At 35.6% G+C, this 18,919-nt stretch overlaps 1 protein-coding gene across 1 annotated transcript in view; it reads right to left on the reverse strand.

The window, feature by feature from the left end:
* Window positions 1-6,978, reverse strand: part of LOC135223649 (delta-1-pyrroline-5-carboxylate dehydrogenase, mitochondrial-like) — a 186,885-nt gene extending 179,907 nt beyond the window's left edge. Inside the window, exon 1 of the mRNA XM_064262299.1 lies at window positions 6,761-6,978. Within this exon, the coding sequence (XP_064118369.1) occupies window positions 6,761-6,804 (44 nt within the window). The 5' untranslated portion in view covers window positions 6,805-6,978. The remainder of the gene's footprint in view (window positions 1-6,760) is intronic.
* Between the last annotated feature and the right edge of the window lie 11,941 nt (window positions 6,979-18,919).

Here is an 18,919-nt window from a genome sequence, read left to right on the forward strand (position 1 = left end):
ATTTCAGTTTTCACATCCGTGTTTTCAAGTGCGTTACGCAAATGTTATTCTGACGATACAACAGGTATATAATTAATAATAAATACAGGCTAGAAATTAAAATATCCTTATTCCACGAAAAAGTCTGCTTGTTCTACCATATGGCAGGCAGGGGTCCATGTACAAGTACTTGGACTTGGCCTTAAGTAAGAAATTTTGAGTATTTCTGCTTGTACTTGAGATTTTAACATTCAATGTACTTGTACTTGGCCAAAAAGTACTTGAAAAATCAAGTACTTATAAGAACTTTTTAAGTACATTGCATAACTAATCGTATAACAAAAACTGCACTAGTAGTGAAAATAACTTGACTATAAAATGTAGATTTTTTGTTATAATGAATTATGTATGTCAATACTAAAGATATACCAAGTTTAATCCAAATGACTTGACATCTGCTGTTGTGTATCATCAGAATATCAGTAAAGTTTCGTGCAATCGATTCTAGAATGTACCTGAGACATGATATTCACTTCCTGTCTGTATCTGCAGGCAACGTGATCAGTTCGGTAGTGCAGTAGCAGAGTCTTTCAGCAGACATCATTCTTAGCTGTGCTGGTGTCGTTAAGGCATCACCTAAGCACTCGGGCATATGGAGCCAGAATTTCCTGACGCTATCTCAGAAGCAAATGCAACACTGATGAGGAAGAAGAGAATCTCGGTGATTTGGATGGTAGTGGTACTGATTCCGTTGAATTGTTGGAAGTTTTATCAGCTGAGCATAATTCCTGTTTTGCACATACACTGCAACTGGTCGTGAGAGGTGGCTTCAGAGAAGCAGGACAATTCAATGTTACAATGAGCAAAGCATCAAAATTGGTTTCTTATGTGCATAAATTAACAATAGCAACAGACGTCTTAGAAGGAGAAAGAAAATTAGAATCAGGCTGTGCTAATCGGAATTCGCAGTTAAAGGTGATCAGATCTATTTTGAGAGTACCAGAAGAAAAGCTGAATAGTTTGAATGGTACACCAAAGATTGGAGCTGATGACCATAATATTCTTAATGACATGCTAGAAATTTTTGAGCCATTGGAGGAGGCCACCGCTTGTGCCCAAAGAGAGAATTCTGTGTCCTCTAGCCTATTCATTCCATGTGTGCGAGGGCTTAAGTTTCACTTAGAGACAATGCAATCTAAGTATGACAGTGGTTTGGTATTTTGATTGAAGAGTTATTACAGATATGCCTCCAGGCATATGAAGAACGGAAAATACATGAAATAGCAAATACTCTTATTTAAATTAGATTGGTGTTCTGAAGAAGAGGAAAAGGAGACTCTCAAGTCCTGTCATAACTGCAGCCCAGTTTGTCCAAAGATACTACAGCTCGTGCAAGTATGGATCCTGCCACAGACCATACAGAAGATACGCCAGGACCTAGTTCACTGAACCAAAAAGGAAGAAACTGTTAGTTTTATCGGTAACCCAGTTCGACAATAACAGAGGTAACGCAGATTCAGGAGTCTACTAATATTGAATTTCAATGATACCCAAGTCAGCCATGCATTTCAGAAGAGCGAGATGTGCTAGTATAGTGGAGAGACCACACAGAAACGTTTCCAACTCTTGCTAAGATGGCACAAAAGTACCTATCAGTCGCTGCTTCTTCTGCCCCGTTAGAAAGGATTTTCAGTATTACAGGAAAAGTATTTTGCCCAGGTGGATGTCTTATTGACAAAAATTTTGAGCCTTTATGTTTATAAAATACAATGATAAATCCTACAAGTATATGATAGAGAACTGGTAATTGTGTCAAGAAGATAAATATAGTTTTGTTTAGAACTTTTCTGAAAAACAATTTTGTTTAAATTATTCTTAATATTATATAATTACACTTTTTATTAATTTGCGGTGAAAATCTACTTTGTATTACAGTATTAAGAGTAGCATAGTAAAATTAAATTGAAACATAAAAAAAAAATTCATTACATTAACCTGTGGATAGGGCCAATTTTGATCACTCGTTCATTAAACCATATGAATATCACTTCACCTCTTTTCGGCACTATGGGTTATGTTCACTGACTTATAATGTGAGAACTACTTGGGCGTATGCTTTTTGGAGGCTTCTCTTTTTAAAGACTGCTATAGTTTAACACCAAATTTTCTCTCCATTAGATATTTGCTACTGATTTTAAATCAAACATATCACTAATATTAATAGAAAATATGAAATATACTTGTACTTAAGTACATTGTCAAGTACTTGTACTTTAGTACATTGTCAAGTACTTGTACTTAAGTACATTGTCAAGTACTTGTACTTTAGTACATTGTCAAGTACTTGTACTTAAGTACATTGTTAAGTACTTGTACTTAAGTACATTGTCAAGTACTTGGACCCTTGCCTGTCATATTATATATATATATATACTACATACATACATACATACATACATACATCATACATACATACATACATACATCATACATACAACATAGACATACATAATAACAACATACATACATACATTTACCTACATAACATATGATATATATATATACTCATCTTATATATATCTAGCTATATGGTAATAATTTCCAAGATATTCTCTATTTTCTCTAGAACTTTACAGTTAATGTACCTTTCAAGAACAATAATACAATGAAACTAGCAGTTAAAAAATTTTCCCAAAAATACTAAAGAGAATATACCAACATTACAAAATTTATCAGTTATGCACAAGAGAAAAGTACAATTTTCGCTCATGCGAAAACAACCACACGCGTTTAAGTGGACTAAGGCTAAAAAGATATTTATTAAAACAATATACAAAAAAGAAAATATAGTAAGTATAGTTTCATTAAACAAGCTTCTGGAAGAATATGAACATTGGCCAAGGGATGTATACACTCGATCCATAGGTTTAAGAATTTATATTGTATAATGTATTAGAAAGTGATTGTCAGTTCTTACAACAAAGGTGAGAGTCGACCCATACAGAGAATCAGTCCCCCCCCCCCCCCCCCGCGCCCCGCCCCCGATTCCCGTGTGTCTGTGCCTGTACTCTACTCTATATATATATATATATATTATATATTAATAATATATATATCATATATATATATGCAAATTCAATGCATTACAATTGCCATCTTCGCACGCTAAAACACCATAAAAATATATATAATACAATTATTAAAAGGAGAAAATTCGTATTGCCAATTTTAGAGCAGTTATGTAAACAAAACCCTATAAAAATAATTAGTAAAGCAATTTGTGGAACTTTTATATAACAAGGTACTCATTGTTTGTTTGTATGGTGCTTTTACGTTGCATGGAACTAGTGGTTATTCACGGCTTTACGTGACTTCCGAACCACGCCGAGAGTGAACTTCTATCACCAGAAATGCACATCTCTCACTCCTCAATGGAATGGCCGAGAATCCAACCCGTGACCACCGAGGTGGGACACTAATACCATACCAACCACGCCGCTGAGGCGCTCATTACTTAATATACAGTATTCATATATAATACATTATCAGACGAGTAGTATGTATCTAAAATGCTATGTGTGCATGAAGCTATTGCGCAGCCAAAACACACTCGTCAGACTGGATACCATCAACAACAAAAGGGCTGGTGGAACTTGCACGGGAGACGAATGCATCCTTGAACTTCTTAAAACACTGACAGAACTAATGAAGACCCCAAAAGCGTCCCTCATAAGCTTCATAGAACCTTTTTAATAGCGTCAAACGGACACCGAAAACCTGATGGAACAATTCTATTACTTTCTAGGAGCGAGAGCGGTGCATAAAGCGTTCTGCTTAACATTTGAGCATCGTCACATCTTCAATGATTGGTTAACAGTCTATGGCTGACCATAAATCATCCCTATGACTACCCTGATCATACGCCAGAATCTGTCTGAATAATTCCTGAGTCATGACCAACATTTTATATATATATATATATATATATATATATATATATATATATATATATAATACACACACACACACATAAGCATAAGCGAATAGCACAGGAAAATGATAGGCAGAAATCCAAGCAATTTCGTCTTTACTAAGACATTGTCTTAGTAAAGACGAAGGCGCTTGGATTTCTGCCTGCCATTTTACTGCGGTATTGGCTTATTTAATGAAGTCACGTGCATTTACTGTGATTTTTTAAGCATATATATTGATGCGACGGAACAGTCATCTTATTCACAAAATTTTGTTGGTTAACGTTTTGCAAGATATTTTCAAGTCGAATTTTCGCGGCTGAAACAATTGAAGGACACGGTAAATAGTAAAACTTTTTGTGTAAAGCACAATCTATATATATATATATATATATATATATATATATATATATATATATAATTGAAGACACTGTAAATAGTACAACTTTGTGTGTAAAGCACAATTTTATATATATATATATATATATATATATATATATATATATGTTTACAAAGGGCAAAGTTAAAATCAACAAATTATGCAGAACGGTCAATAATCGAGTTTGTTGTGGAATTTATTCCTGGATACCAGTGATAAGGAAAAATAATGTTCTTACGAACGCAACTCCCAGGCGAATTGAATGGGTATTACATTTATCTCAAAAGAATCATACACACTCAAGACTTAAACCACCTTCAGAGCTTCAGACGCCCACTCCTAACTCGAAGGCTTTGGAGTCTAATAATATGCACCCCACCATTACATTACGCAATACAAAAACTACAACCTGCTAACCTTGATAGTTTTAACTTTACCTTTAATGAACACGCACATTTTTACGTTAGATTAAAACTGTCCTAAAAGAATTACAGCCTTTGGCCATAAATAGACCCAACTAACACCAATTTTCTTAGAGACGTCACACACACTTCAGACAACTTGCTTGATCAATATACTTTGCGAGTACCAGACCGAATGACAGAGAAGAATGTACGGGACTAATTCGTTCAAGGTACAAACTAAGCTTTTGGAAAACCTTTCACAAAATACTTCTGACAGGCAACACCTCAAAAATAAAAGATGACAAGATGTTCGTGGAAATCTCCCATGTATACTAACAGTTTCTTCTGACTTCCAAACTTTATTTTCGCCACTTACACTTGGTGACAGAGTTCGTAAGTCTCCCTGTCCCCCTCACTATTATCATCCCCATCCCCCTCCCTCTCTCCCTCCCATCTATCCATCCACCCACCCACAGACACACGCACACACCACATGTAATACCGCCCATGATGCAATAAGGTTTATGAGATACCACTGCAAGTGGCAACACCGATGACACAGTTTCCATCTCTTGCACACTAAGCTATGCATTCTTTCATCTAATTTTCTACATCAAAAGTAGTAACACAAACGGATTCAGTTGTGTAATAGTAGAGTGGTTATATCAATATCTGTTGATTTTCTGCACTATCACAGAATCATTTCGTTAAATCTTCAGGACACACACACACACACACACACACACACACACACACACACACACACACACACACACACATATATATATATATATATATATATATATATATATATATATATATATATATATATATATTATGTGTGTCTGTATAGGTAAAAAGGTACAAAGTGTGCATGGTACATGCTTTTACATAACCTGCATGCCTCAACACAATTTACTAGAACAACAGAGATTGGATATCCATGTAATTTATGTAATGGCAAAAGAGGCACCTGCCTAGTCTCCATGAATAATTCCGCTTGAGCGAGGAAGGACACAGAGAATAGCGAGGATATCGTATTCCGGTCATGAGCAACGAACCCCAAACCGCTATAAAATCAATTCCAGTGTGGACACGAAGAAATTGGTCGCCACAACAGATCATGGTTATCTGATTGTCTGACTAAAATTTTCTTAAGAAACTAGGTTTTCGGCTAACTCATCGCAAATGCAACTGAGTAACAAGTAAGATGTTACCTTCCATTTCCGCTACTACATGTACAGAGATAGTTGATTCGCCATCAGGATTATATAAGACGGGTAAAGAAAAAATAATAAATAAATAACCCGGAGCGGCCTGCCTTCAACTAAGACACGACTAAACTATTCACCCCACCATAATGATTGACAAATATTACTCTTCTTGCGTTTCATACTTTGCTATGTTCCGCGTAGTACATTCCCGTATTCTCGTATTCCACTTACTGACTATAGAAACAAACGGATGCATACGTACGCCATCTCAAAATATATTACCTGGCCCAATACTTAATAGTAACAAGTCTAAATTTTGAGATCACAATGACAACAAACCTGAACTACTTCAGTTTACAGGATGTACGCTGTTTTCAATATCCGACTAGTAACGTCTTCCACATCAGCAATAACATCATCTCTGTTATTTACAGCACACAAGCACGTACATCGCTGCTATGCATAAAAATCTTAAATCTTTACTTGGAAGTCTGTTCAGCCCATCAGGAACATATACGGTGAAAGTAAGGTGTTTAACTGTTCGTGAGAGCAGCATTTTCCTTTTAACATGCGTTATTTATGAAATCTGTTAAGGATCTGCTTTAGTTACCGTGCTGTTCTTGATAATGGCAAGAGAACGATCTCATTTACAGGACGTAGCCTGGAGAAATCTTCAGTAACTAGTAAGTGAAGGTGAGATGTAATCCTTCCCCTCACGGCCTTTTCATCGGCTTTCTCGCTGGTACCTTCCCTCAGCCTATAAGAGACATCCCTGTCTGTAACACTTCATTTCCTCCATCAAGTGACACTTACCTTTGCAAAGTGGAGATCAACGAGGACCTTGATGTATTCAACATTTTTCTGAACTGGTCTCCACTCCTCCACAACAAACTAGCTTTCACAAATACTGGCTCGTCTCGTTCTCAGCTGCTGCTGGTGTGGTAATGGTTTGGTGTGGTGGTAGTTGTCTGCTGTTATTCTCACCCCCCTCTCTATCCCGGCTCCCCATGTGAATCCCCAGGACCTACCCACCCCGGGGTAATGAACCAACCCTAAGGCGGCCCCCACGGTAAGACCATCCCGTGTCGATGCCGACGGATCGCTGGTGCCAGACACTGGCAATAGAACTTTCATACCTAAAACGTTTAAATTGTCTTGAAATGGCTGATTTCTTAAAATTTTAAAAAGATAGAGAACAGTATGCTTATTTCATTTATTTAATACCGAATTTGTGAATATTGGCAAGAGGTAAAGGATGAAATACAAAAAAAAGAAATACTGACTTATTTCACTGTAATGACATAAATATTTGGTAAACATCGTACATCGGCCCCAACGTCGAATGCGCGCTCATAGACCGGTGACTGCACTTGCCAGCATTTGTAAAGTGTCAATGCTGGTTTTTGGAATATAATTATATGTATATATATATTTCAATGTTGACCCTTTTTAATACAAATTAGCAATAATCTCAAATGAAAAATTCGCTCATACCTATACATAATACAAAAGAACAGTCGAATAATTAGAAATTAGCTCAAGCAGTCTAGTGGAAATTCCCCCCAAGCAGTAACGAAAAATTTCGTTTTCTTTCGTATAGAACAAAAACATTCATTTCTTCAACGGAATGTAATTATCCAGTTTGGTAATCATATTTTGACGTTTATAATGGTCACCATACTGGCAAACCATAATAAAGTTGTTATGCAAAGATTAACTGTATTGTAAAAAGAAATAATAGATATTACGGCTTTAGAGTGTGACATAACGCTGACCGACGTCAAGTATTCTGAGTTGCCTGTTTCTTCAATATTTTGCATATACTCTATTTCCCTCCACTGTCGGTGTTGCGTACATCCTAAATTTCCTATTTTAGGTTTCTTCCCATAATTTCTGTATTATGAAAGCAATTTTAAGTCTTTAAAAATATAGCATTTGCTCATGTTTCCCTGTTCCTTTTGACGTTCCTGGTTTTAATGGTGAAACTTCCTGAAAGCAAACGCACAAAAATAGAAATAAAAAGGAAAAGAAAAGCAAGACGTCCGTAAGGAGTAGGACCCTCACGACGGACCAATCTGACCTAGATCATAAATGTATTGTAACGATATAATAGCCACTCTGCTGTCTCCTTTCACACGAAACTTTATATGTATAAAGTAAACTTCTCTCACAATGGCTTCGTTCCCAAACATGCCATAAAGAGTAGCACGGAATTCCATGAATGAACTCATTTCTAAACAACTCTAGTCACCATCGCGTAAACAGACACTTTAGATTGTAGCAAGTCTACATTGCTCAACTCTGAGCCGAGAAGAGTCTTGTGGTGGATACCTTACAGTAACAGTGCAACATATGTTCCATAAGAACTTTGTTTCGGAAGAACACAATCTTTCAGTGTATAGTAAAGAGAAATAACTGAAATTGTGCTGATTAACCACGTTGCAGCTGTCTGCGTACTTTGCGAGCATTCTTCAATAGATATTTTGACGCCGCGCTGGAGCGATGTAATTAGGACTGCAACCTACTTGCTGGTATTAAATGCCGAGCATGATGCGAGCAGTTGAAAAGGTTCAACCGAAAGTTGACGAGTAAACTTCATTATAATTTTACTTTAACACACAAATGAAATAAAAAGCAAGAGCAATGTCGTGTAGGATAATGTACTGCTTGAAACTGATGATTTAGTATGGCCTTACAAAATGATGAAGTAATTCCAAAATTAGGTTCTTTTGGCAGTCTGTAACAACCCTGAGCTGAAATTTTTTAAAGAAAAAAATCATTCTGAAAGCATGGTCAGGTTATGTTCCGCGGCGTGAGTTTTCAGAAGCGTTAATAACTTAATGTAACCTGCAACAGTGCAATCTTAACATCACCTTTTAACTTTTTTATTATTATTATTATTCTCTCTCTCTCTCTCTCTCTCTCTCTCTTTCAGGCACTCAGATGCATGTAACTTATATCGTGATAATTAAAAAAATTTCCGAAACTGTCTCAAAACTAAATTCACGAATATTCAAAATGGACGCAATAAATACATTTTTCGTATTTAAGCAAAACTAAAAAAAAAATTCTAAGGCTTGTGGGGTTGCTAAGGTACATTGCAGTAAGAAAGAAAAAAAAAAGAAGTGACACACGACAAGGATGACTAATGGCTCCCTTCGGAAATTAATTAAAACACCAGAAACCTCTTCCCCTCTGTGCTACAGTCAAAGACCAAACCCCGGGACCTAAAGGGTCATTCAGTGCTGAAATGGAAATTATTATTATTAATATATTGTATTCTATTTATTTTTCTTGTCTATCACAGTTATCTTATTTGACTGGGTGGTTTTTAAAGTGTGAGGTTCCGGGTTGCATCTGCCTCCTTAAGCGTCCATCACTTTTCTCACTATGTGCTGTTTCTCTTGAGTCCTGGAGTTACTCCGGCATCTTGGGATCGTGCCAGGGACGGTCTGGGACTAAATTTCGGTCCAGGACTTGTGATGTTGTCGGCCCACTTGAAGATGGAGCTAAATAGAAGTGAAATTAAACTATACATTTGATGGGAAACAGGCCACACACATACGCACACACACACACACACGTATATTATGTCTATATATATATTTATATATATTATATATTCAATATATATATTATTATATATATATATATTAATATATATAATATAATGATGGGTCGGATAAACGGCTCTGGGAAAAATAAAACACATGCAGGCATAACTAAAGGAATTACTTTTATTTTAGATTATCAAAATTTTCTTTAATAGTTCACTCTTGGATACAACTTTGTCAATTATTAAATCGTTATCGAAAGACATTAATATATCCCTCTCTACTGTCATTAGCAAAAACTCCTGGAGGTGTTCCTGTGAGAGTCTGCTTCTTAGACGATTTTTTATGAATTTCAAGGTAGAAAAACTTCTCTCACTTGAGTAACTGACAAGGTCAGGAGATACTTGTAAACTAGACCAATTATATGATAGGCTTCAGTTAACAAGTTGTACCTACTGAGTATCTGGTAACAGCAAACTGGACAATTCTTACATGATGAACATGTCGTTGCAACTGTCTCATGACTGTCTTCATTTAAATAAGACTCGTGTTCATCCTCATCATTCATATTTTTAACGGTGTAGTCTTCCAAGGTTGTATTTTTCAATTTTTCCTAGAGTGTAGCTAGACTCCTTAATTCCAACGACAAGTTTTCAGCTGTTGCCCGGCTGTCGAACTTAAGCAATGGCTTACTGAGTTCTTTAAATAAAGACCATACTCTTCAATATTGCTGTTCTTCAGCTAATCAAAATTTCTTGGGTCTAGAATCGATAAATCGTTGTAAAGTGTCCCGTGAGAAAGAAATCGATCACTGAGGCTCTGTGTGACTATTGGATTATATACCTCAATTTCATAAGCCCTCTCTGCGTCATTCAGCCTTTCATCATAAGCCTTCTCGCCAGGCATCGTTTTCTTCTTTCTAACTCTTTTCAGTGGCAATTCTGTCTGCACCTCCAACTCCAAATCTGCGTTCTCTTCATCTTATAGCTGCTCATTAGCCCAACAAACAAAATAATCTGCAGCCACCTTAATACCTCCAAAATCTCTGCTTATTTTATCCAGACTCTCTTTAGTAGTAGCAACCATTCTGTACGCAGAGAGAATATCCATTCTGTTTGTTTGCAAATATTTCGAAAGGGAGTAGTCTACTCAAACATACGAAGAAATATTTGAGCAGTCAGTATGGCTTCATATTTGAGTAGTGATTCAATGTATGCTTTGGCTTTGCTGCGAACATCTGATTTCATATTTTCATGTTCTTTTATGGTAGCCATAGTTAGAAGAACATCTGTGTATAGGGCATTATCAGGCTTGCCAAAGTTTCCAAATATTTTTCTTACAGCATTATCTTTAGCCCACCAGGGAGTTTCTCCGATAGGAGAGAGGCGTTGATGGCGAGAACTTTTGTTTTCATTCACCAAAATAATCATTCGCTTATAAGATTCTCTGATAAAGACTGCAATATCATTCAATAAGTTGAAAAGCGAAGCACTTGCTATTACTGCTCCAGTTGTTTCTGCCAGTCCTAAATTCAAAACATGTGCATAATACCATACATGAACTTGATTGGGTGAATGGGAAGAAAGTAAGCAGATAATCCCCTATAATGCCCCTGCATGTTGGAAGCTCCATCTGTGGCATTACCAATGTAATTGCTTACATCCAGTTCAAGTTTTTCCAGGTCATTCTTCAAAATTTGAACAAAATACTCTCCTGTAGTTGCTTCACAATTCACAACTGCAACAAGTCTTTCACGAATAACATCTGTGACATACCTAAGCTAGCTTTACGAACTTTATTAGCAATGGATTCCTGAATAATCTGCTGAATTGTACTTGAAATATTATTAACAGTGGTCTTAGACAAAAAGCTAACAAAAGAACCTCTGCCCTTTGACTGGGTCTGCTGCATTCTTTTGCTCTTTTCCAAACATTCAGTTAAAGGGTTTTTTATGCATATATCATATTTTCCCAGGAGAATTATCAGTTTTAAAAAGTTACCATGGTCAATGCTTGGATCATCCAATGTATAACAGGCTTCTGACTGTGTACCCCTATAACTAAGCCCCTCTTCCCAGTGATTTTAACTACATCAATTACTCCTTGTAATACCATACGACTCTTTCTAACTTGTTCCCTATGTAGTGATATTTGTTAGCAACCTACAAATGCCTTATATCTGACTCAGAAGCTCTAAGAAAACATGCCTCTGCACAGTGCTTGTGTAAAGAGCTTTGTTCGTGTAGCTCTACTCGTTGACGAACAGGCTTCCAATCATTCATTCCGCTAATAAATATATTCCTGTCAGAAGTATTAGCAAAAACAAAACAGATGTAGCAATAAAACATGTGACTTTCTTCACTGTATGAAAGCCATATCCTATTTGTACCATCCTTACAGTGAAAAACTTTTTGCAATACTGAATTTGTTGATGGTTGCTTTGGGTGAAATTTGAAAAATGATGGATAATCGTCTACATTTTTTGGTCTCGTAAAGTACTCCAGTTCACCAGGTTTTTCTTTGCAGCATGCTATTACTGATGTGCCCTGACTTAGCTGGCATATTTCATGCTCATCAACGTATAAGGAAAAATAGGAAAGCCTGTCATAAATAATGAAATAGAATAACACTGTAGTTTTCTAATAATTACCCTGAATTTGGGCAGGCTCAGGCTGTATGTCTAAGAAAGATCTGAAGTATTTGCAAATGCATATGCACAGGCTTTTTTATTTTGGCTTTAAGATAAGTCAAGCTATACAAAGTTAGGAATATCCTATTTATACATGCTAGTTTACGTCTACTCACATGTAGATGCAATCTTCCAAGAGAATTATGACAGGGTAGTAAATAGGGCCTAACTTTTTTAAATTACTAAGATATTCAGATGAGTACTTACTTTACTGGCACTTGCAATTGTAGTGGGCCTGTCATGGACCGGATCTCTTACACTTTGAATGTTTGTGGCTTGATCACTAGAGTTAGCACTTGTAGCCTGTGAATAAGAAATACAAGTTTCCTTCTCAACTCCTACATCTGTCAATTTTCTACATTTCAATGCTTGGGCTTCAAGCGATTTTCTGTTTCTATCCCTCAACTTTTCAGCACCGCCTTTGCGTTTTTTAAGCAGAGCTTTCCATTTTTCTGAGTTGATTATAAGACAGATATTTCCTGTAAAAACAGTACACAAACACACACACACATATTTATATATATATAGATATATATATATAATATATATATATATATTATGTGCGTGTGTGCATTCAGAGGAATGAATAGAAATATGTGGAAATAGCCTAATTAGTCACACAGATTTGTGGTAGAAGAGCGGTTTTAGTCTGAGATGCACTTCACAGGGCCGATGCTTTGGGGGCCTTCGCAACAAAAGTCAAAATTGATATTTATATTGTTACGTATATAGGGCCTTGTGGAGGCTAGATACGTAAACGGAAGTAATTTAGGGATTTCAAGAGGGAATTGCTTTAACTTACCGTAAGCTGAAAGTTATTACTAAGTTCTTTAGAGGGAAGGTCGCCAGAAAACTCAGCTCGTTACTTAACAACTATTTATTTACTAAAAGGCCCGTGCTGGGCTGGAGAAAAGTAAATGATGGCTCCGTTGAGCCGTTATAGCTGGTTTTCATACACTTGGGTAATGCAACACTTGCGGGCAGAGACATGACACGTGGCTCAGGGAATCTGGAAAAGAATCCCAGATTAAACGAGATAAAAGGAAAAATTACTTCTTGCTTTGATTAAGGCTGATTAATTCTCTAGCATTGGGGAAGGTAAACTCGAATGGTTCACTGAGGTATACACGAAAGCTTGGTCTTTAACAAGTCACAAAGGGGAGCACGTGGCCCGATGAGGACAAAGGGCTTTGATGTAGAAGGGGTAAAAATGAGAATTGAAAATGAATTTAGCAAGAGTCGTATGGTAGTAAAAGGTGCTGGGTTGAAGTTTACACTTTCAGACGTACCTTTATGCAATATTCTGTGTATCCTTGTAGAAGAATGCGGTCCGACCTCTGTTCAGGTCTGGGGTTCGTGTCCACCAGTGCGTCGTGGGTAGGCCTAATTTTGGGAGGCTGGCAATTTGACCTCTGTCCGAGATCACGTCTCGCAGCCGACTGAGAGCGATACTGGTTGTTTTCGAATCACGGGGCTTCCAAAAACCGCCTCGAGCATTGCCTGAAAGGTGGTAAACACAACGCCAGCAAATTGGGAAGGAAAATAGGTCTTATTGTAGAAGTCCCTAAAATCCATCTCGAAGCCTAGCTACTCTTGTGACCTGCCTCTCTTACCCTAAGCTTCCGTCAGACCGGAAATATCATTCCTACGACATACCCACTCTCCCAACAACAGTAGCTTCAGGAGACGGCATGGCTGCTACTTTTATAATTAAATATAACTAAAACTCTGCTGGGAAGGCGAGGCGTTCTATAGACGTAGCAATATACATATTTGTTGTAGTAAATTGCTTTAACACACCCTACCCCCATGATAATATAAAAGTTATGCTTGATATACTAAGTAGCCCTATCAAAAACACTATGAAGATTAATCTAATTTTTTTAACTTATTTTTTTTCATCACAATATAATGTTTATATATTTTTCAGAGAATGACTTAATGAGAAAAACCTTTCAAGTTCAAAGTCAATGCTTAAGCAATGTCATTTTCATTGGACTGCACAGCCAAAATGTTTAGTCTTGGGAAATTGTTGACCGTAACTTCCGTAACTAGGCGTATGTTGTAATTAATTTTAGTTTTGAAAAACTTTTCTCCTAATGCGACAGTACAGGCATTATTAAGTAAAACCCCAAAGCAATAAAAATCATTAGGAAATACTGTAAATCGATTGTTTAGTACCAGGTGAACATTTTACAGATGAGAATAGCTCACTAAGTAATTACGTTAGAGTTATATTTTTGTTTCACATCTAGCTTTTCACAAATCATTACATTTCAAATATTAGTTAATCAAATAATATAATTTAAATTTTCTTCTCGTTTTTCCTGATAATTATTATTATGTGTGCCCTAAAGTTTAAGTAACGTTAGCAAAAATGCAATGTCTCATATCAGTGTATAAGATCATCATGTCTTTCAAAAGAAACAGTTTGAGAAACAGTAACCCAGTAACAGCGGTTGAGTATGGATGCATTGAAGAGTTTTCCTGAAATGCTAAAATATGCGAAAGCTCAGTGGTTTTATGATGAAAAATTACACAAAACACTTTACACACGTCGCTTTGAAAGAACAATCACTGTAGTAAACGTAGTCACTTAGGAATAAAATTCGAATTCTCCTTCACCAACAAACACCGATTCCATGAATTTCACAAGATTAACTTGGACACAATTTTCCAGATTCTTGAACACACTGCGCCATTTTCTATATGATGACTGTTATATCCAAAGTTTGTTGAATGAAACACAAAAGATATATTTTTAACTTGCATAATAATGGCCACGAGAAAATAACATACAAGGAATACCGATTGAGTAGCGTGTGATGTGTGTAACCTTTCGCTAGCAGTATAGCCAGAAGCCTAGAACGCAAAAGAACATTGCAATACGGCACTGTGTTAGGCGGCTTGATCATAAATTATATTCAACAAAACCATAGAATGTTATCATGTGTTCAGTTTCCATACTGAACAGTGCTTTTTTTTATTGTATTAATCTTTATTATATATTTAGTGTGTGTATAATCATAGAATTCTGACTGTGTTGCCCAACCAGTGAGCAATAATGAAATGGAAAAGATGGCATATTTGTATACTGGCTGATGGTTAATGAACTATAGCTTATAGAAAATGATAAAATTATCGGAACAACATTTATAGGGACATTTCAAGATTACTCTCTTGCAATGGCTGCATTAAGGTATGCTGGCGATGAGATTCATGTCCCGCCTCTCTCTCCACCCCACCTCTCTCTCTCTCTTCCTGTGTGTTTTTTTTTTTTCTTATCCAATTCTATTCTCTCTGTTCCCTTATTCTTCAGATTTTTAAGTTTTCTTTCTAACTTTTTTATTTTTAAAAAATTTTATATATATATATATGTATATATATATATATATATACCTATATATACCTATATATATATATATATATATATATATATATATATATATATATATATATATATATATATATATATATTTACTATAGACCGGCCCACATGACCCTTTTAACCACCGGCCCAAGGGGAAAAGTCCCCTTTCTCCAAAAGGCCAGTCCGTCGCTGGATCGTGCCTAGTGTTTCTATGATTATGGGTTACAATTTCCACTAGCATATTCCTTATAATAATAGTTAATTATTATTAGTGTATGCTGGGAACACCTTCTTTCAAACATGTTTTATTGAATAAAACATGTTTGATCTGATAGCTAATATATATAATTAGAAGAATTGTGAGAATTCTGTATAAGATTAGTGCTGTAAATTCTGCCGTTGTATTCAATAAAATATTATTATTATTCAGAATACGAAACCTATTCACATGGAACAAGCCCAAAGGGGCATTGACCTAAAATTCAAGCTTCCCAAGAAAATGGTTTTCATTAGGAAGAAGTAAGACGAGGTAAAGGGAAATAGAAAAAAAAAAAAAAAGAAAAAAATAATAAATTACCAAATAGATAAAAACGTATTAAAATGCAAGAAGAATAGTATTAGGGTAGTAATTAGTAATACATTGCACCTTCGATTGAACTTCTGAAGTTCCAATTGCACGATTCCCTCCGGAATACTGTTCCAGAGCCCAACGGCGTGAGGAATAAAGGACCTCTGCAACTAAGAAGTTCAACAGCAAGGTACATTTACTGCATATTGGTACTGCTTTTCAGCGAATCTAGTTGCTCTCTGCAGATGAATGGGATCAGGGATCAATTGTGAATGTGAAAGATCCCTGTTGAAATACAACTCGTGAAAAAGTGACAAATCAACCGTCGATAGTCCAATTCATAACTGCTAATATTAGGAAACAGAAACCTACCAACACAAACCACCTTTCTAAAAAAAATAAATATAAATATTGTGACAAAGTGCCAAGTATCTGGTTACTACACTTACCAATCATTAAATGAGTCCCTCACAACAGCCAGACACCTGAACCTTCATCACAAGTAAAATACGACTGAATACTCTAAAGGCAACAGTGATCCCTTAAACAACTTACCAGTATTGCAGAAAATCATGCTAAATTCATTAAAACAGGTGTGAGGTAGTCTTATATGTAATTAAATTAATTAAAGGGCGTCACTCCATCAATAACTTTAAAAGTCTAAGTATTTCCCTGATTTCAGAAGTCTATGTACTTCCCTGGTTCTAACTCACTTCAAGTAAATTGAAGGATCTACCTAAACATAAATATACTCACTTACGTATACTGGTGAAAAAGAAAGCACTTATAAAAATTTTAAATACAAAAATTTATTATCAACCTCAAAATTTATGAGTGAAATTCACAGTATCAGAGAAATTTGCTGTTACTTAAAAACAAAGCAAAGTTTAATTAATTCTTGAATTAATTAAGTAAAATTAAATCAAAATTAGTTTATCACAAAATTCAAGAAAATTTATTAATTCAAGCAAAATTTAAAAAATTTAGGTAATAATTAAAATTTGGAATCTATTTCACAAGTGATAAACAACAATAAAACTTGAAAAGAATTCTAAGTAAATGCAAATCAATTCAGAAGTGTTAAATTCAATTAAATGTGCAACGAATAATTATTGAAAATAACTAAGTTAATCAAATTGTGAATGCAAATGAATATACAGAGAATGTGGAAATTACCAAAAATGTAAAAAGCACTAATCACACAGAATATAAAATAAAAACGCACACTTCAATAAGAAAATGGATAGATGCACATAAAATCACTTCAATAAGAAAATGGATAAATGCTCAAAAAATCACTTCAAATGAAACAAACACAAAAATTTGCAATGTGTAAAAATTTAAATTTTCACCAAACCACTGTAACTATTAGCTGCAACTAATAAACCTCAATAACACTTTATCTTCGTACCAATTTTCTTTCTGCTGCAGCTAACTCCAAAAATTTCACCAATTCACAATATTTCACAAAAGAAAAGGTGCCATTACACACTTATACAATGTTTGTTCAGATTCCACAAAAAGCACTAAATAATACTAATAACTCTAAGAAATCTGAAATCTAAAAGTTACGAGTGACCAATGACTAAGCATAAAATCTTTATGTTACATTAATATGAAATCAAAAGTGGTGTGGGAGAGAGAGAGGAGAGAGATCTCTGTACGCCAGGGATTCAAAGTCTGTAATGAACGCTCTCTTTTCGTATGGAAGCAGAACAATGGATTTCGCACAAAACGTTTTGGGGCCAAGAGACAGTTACTTTCATAAAAATTCTCTTTCAAAACAATATCTAAAAAGAAATTAGAAATACAATCATAAATAACATTAATTATTACGTGATTTAAGATGATAAAATGATTCTAAGATAAAGGAATAAGGATTTACAAAGAAAGCAACACTAAATGACGTCATTCTCCAAAGATGACGTATGCTTGAACAGAAGGTTCTAGAACAATCTTACAAAATGATGATGCAATGCCATAGGAACAGGGTGAAATCTCCACGTGATTATTTGGCAAAGACATACACGTTTGACACCAGTCCTGTACGTAGTATGCTCAACAAAGACGTACTCGTTCAAAACATAAGTCCCTTATCAGACGTGTTGACATGTTATGAAAACAAAATGGAGACCTCGAGTTCCCCTTTATCTGAGGTGTTGACATATTACGGAAACAATTTTTAGCTTGGAATGGACAAAGTTAATCTCTCTCTCTTCACATTCTAAGTTATATTAACTTTAACATTATGTTATACGAAATCTGAACATACATTTTTAGACATCCTATAACTCTAAGCTAAATAAGGAATCTGAGAATGTTGCAAAACTCGTTTATATAACATTTCATACAGTCAAAGAGAAGATATAAGTGTTATGAAAGTAGCAGCATATAATATTTTTAAAAAATAGATAAATCTCTGGCAGAAGTAATTGACAGTAAAAGGTTTGAAAGGTGTAATAGGAGGAAAACCTTGCCGTTGCACTATGAATCAATTACTAGGAGATGGTGTAAAGTAAGATGGAAGAAAGAGAATATAAAAAGACATACAGTAAAGGGAACGAAAGTGGTTGCAGCTAGGGGCCGAAAGCACGCTGCAAAGAACCTTAAGTGATGCCTACAATGCACCGCATTAGGTGCACTGACGACACCACCTCCCTACGCAGCTGACTGTATCAGTCATATCATCTATTTATAGTAAATTTTAGTCATTCTCTTTGTTGTGAATTATTCCCTCGCAATGGGGATTATTGGTATACCAGATGGAATTGGCAGGATAGCCTAGACTCTGG

The sequence above is a fragment of the Macrobrachium nipponense genome, chromosome 10 (assembly GCF_015104395.2).
Source record: "Macrobrachium nipponense isolate FS-2020 chromosome 10, ASM1510439v2, whole genome shotgun sequence".
In the NCBI taxonomy this organism is placed as follows: Eukaryota; Metazoa; Arthropoda; class Malacostraca; order Decapoda; family Palaemonidae; genus Macrobrachium; species Macrobrachium nipponense.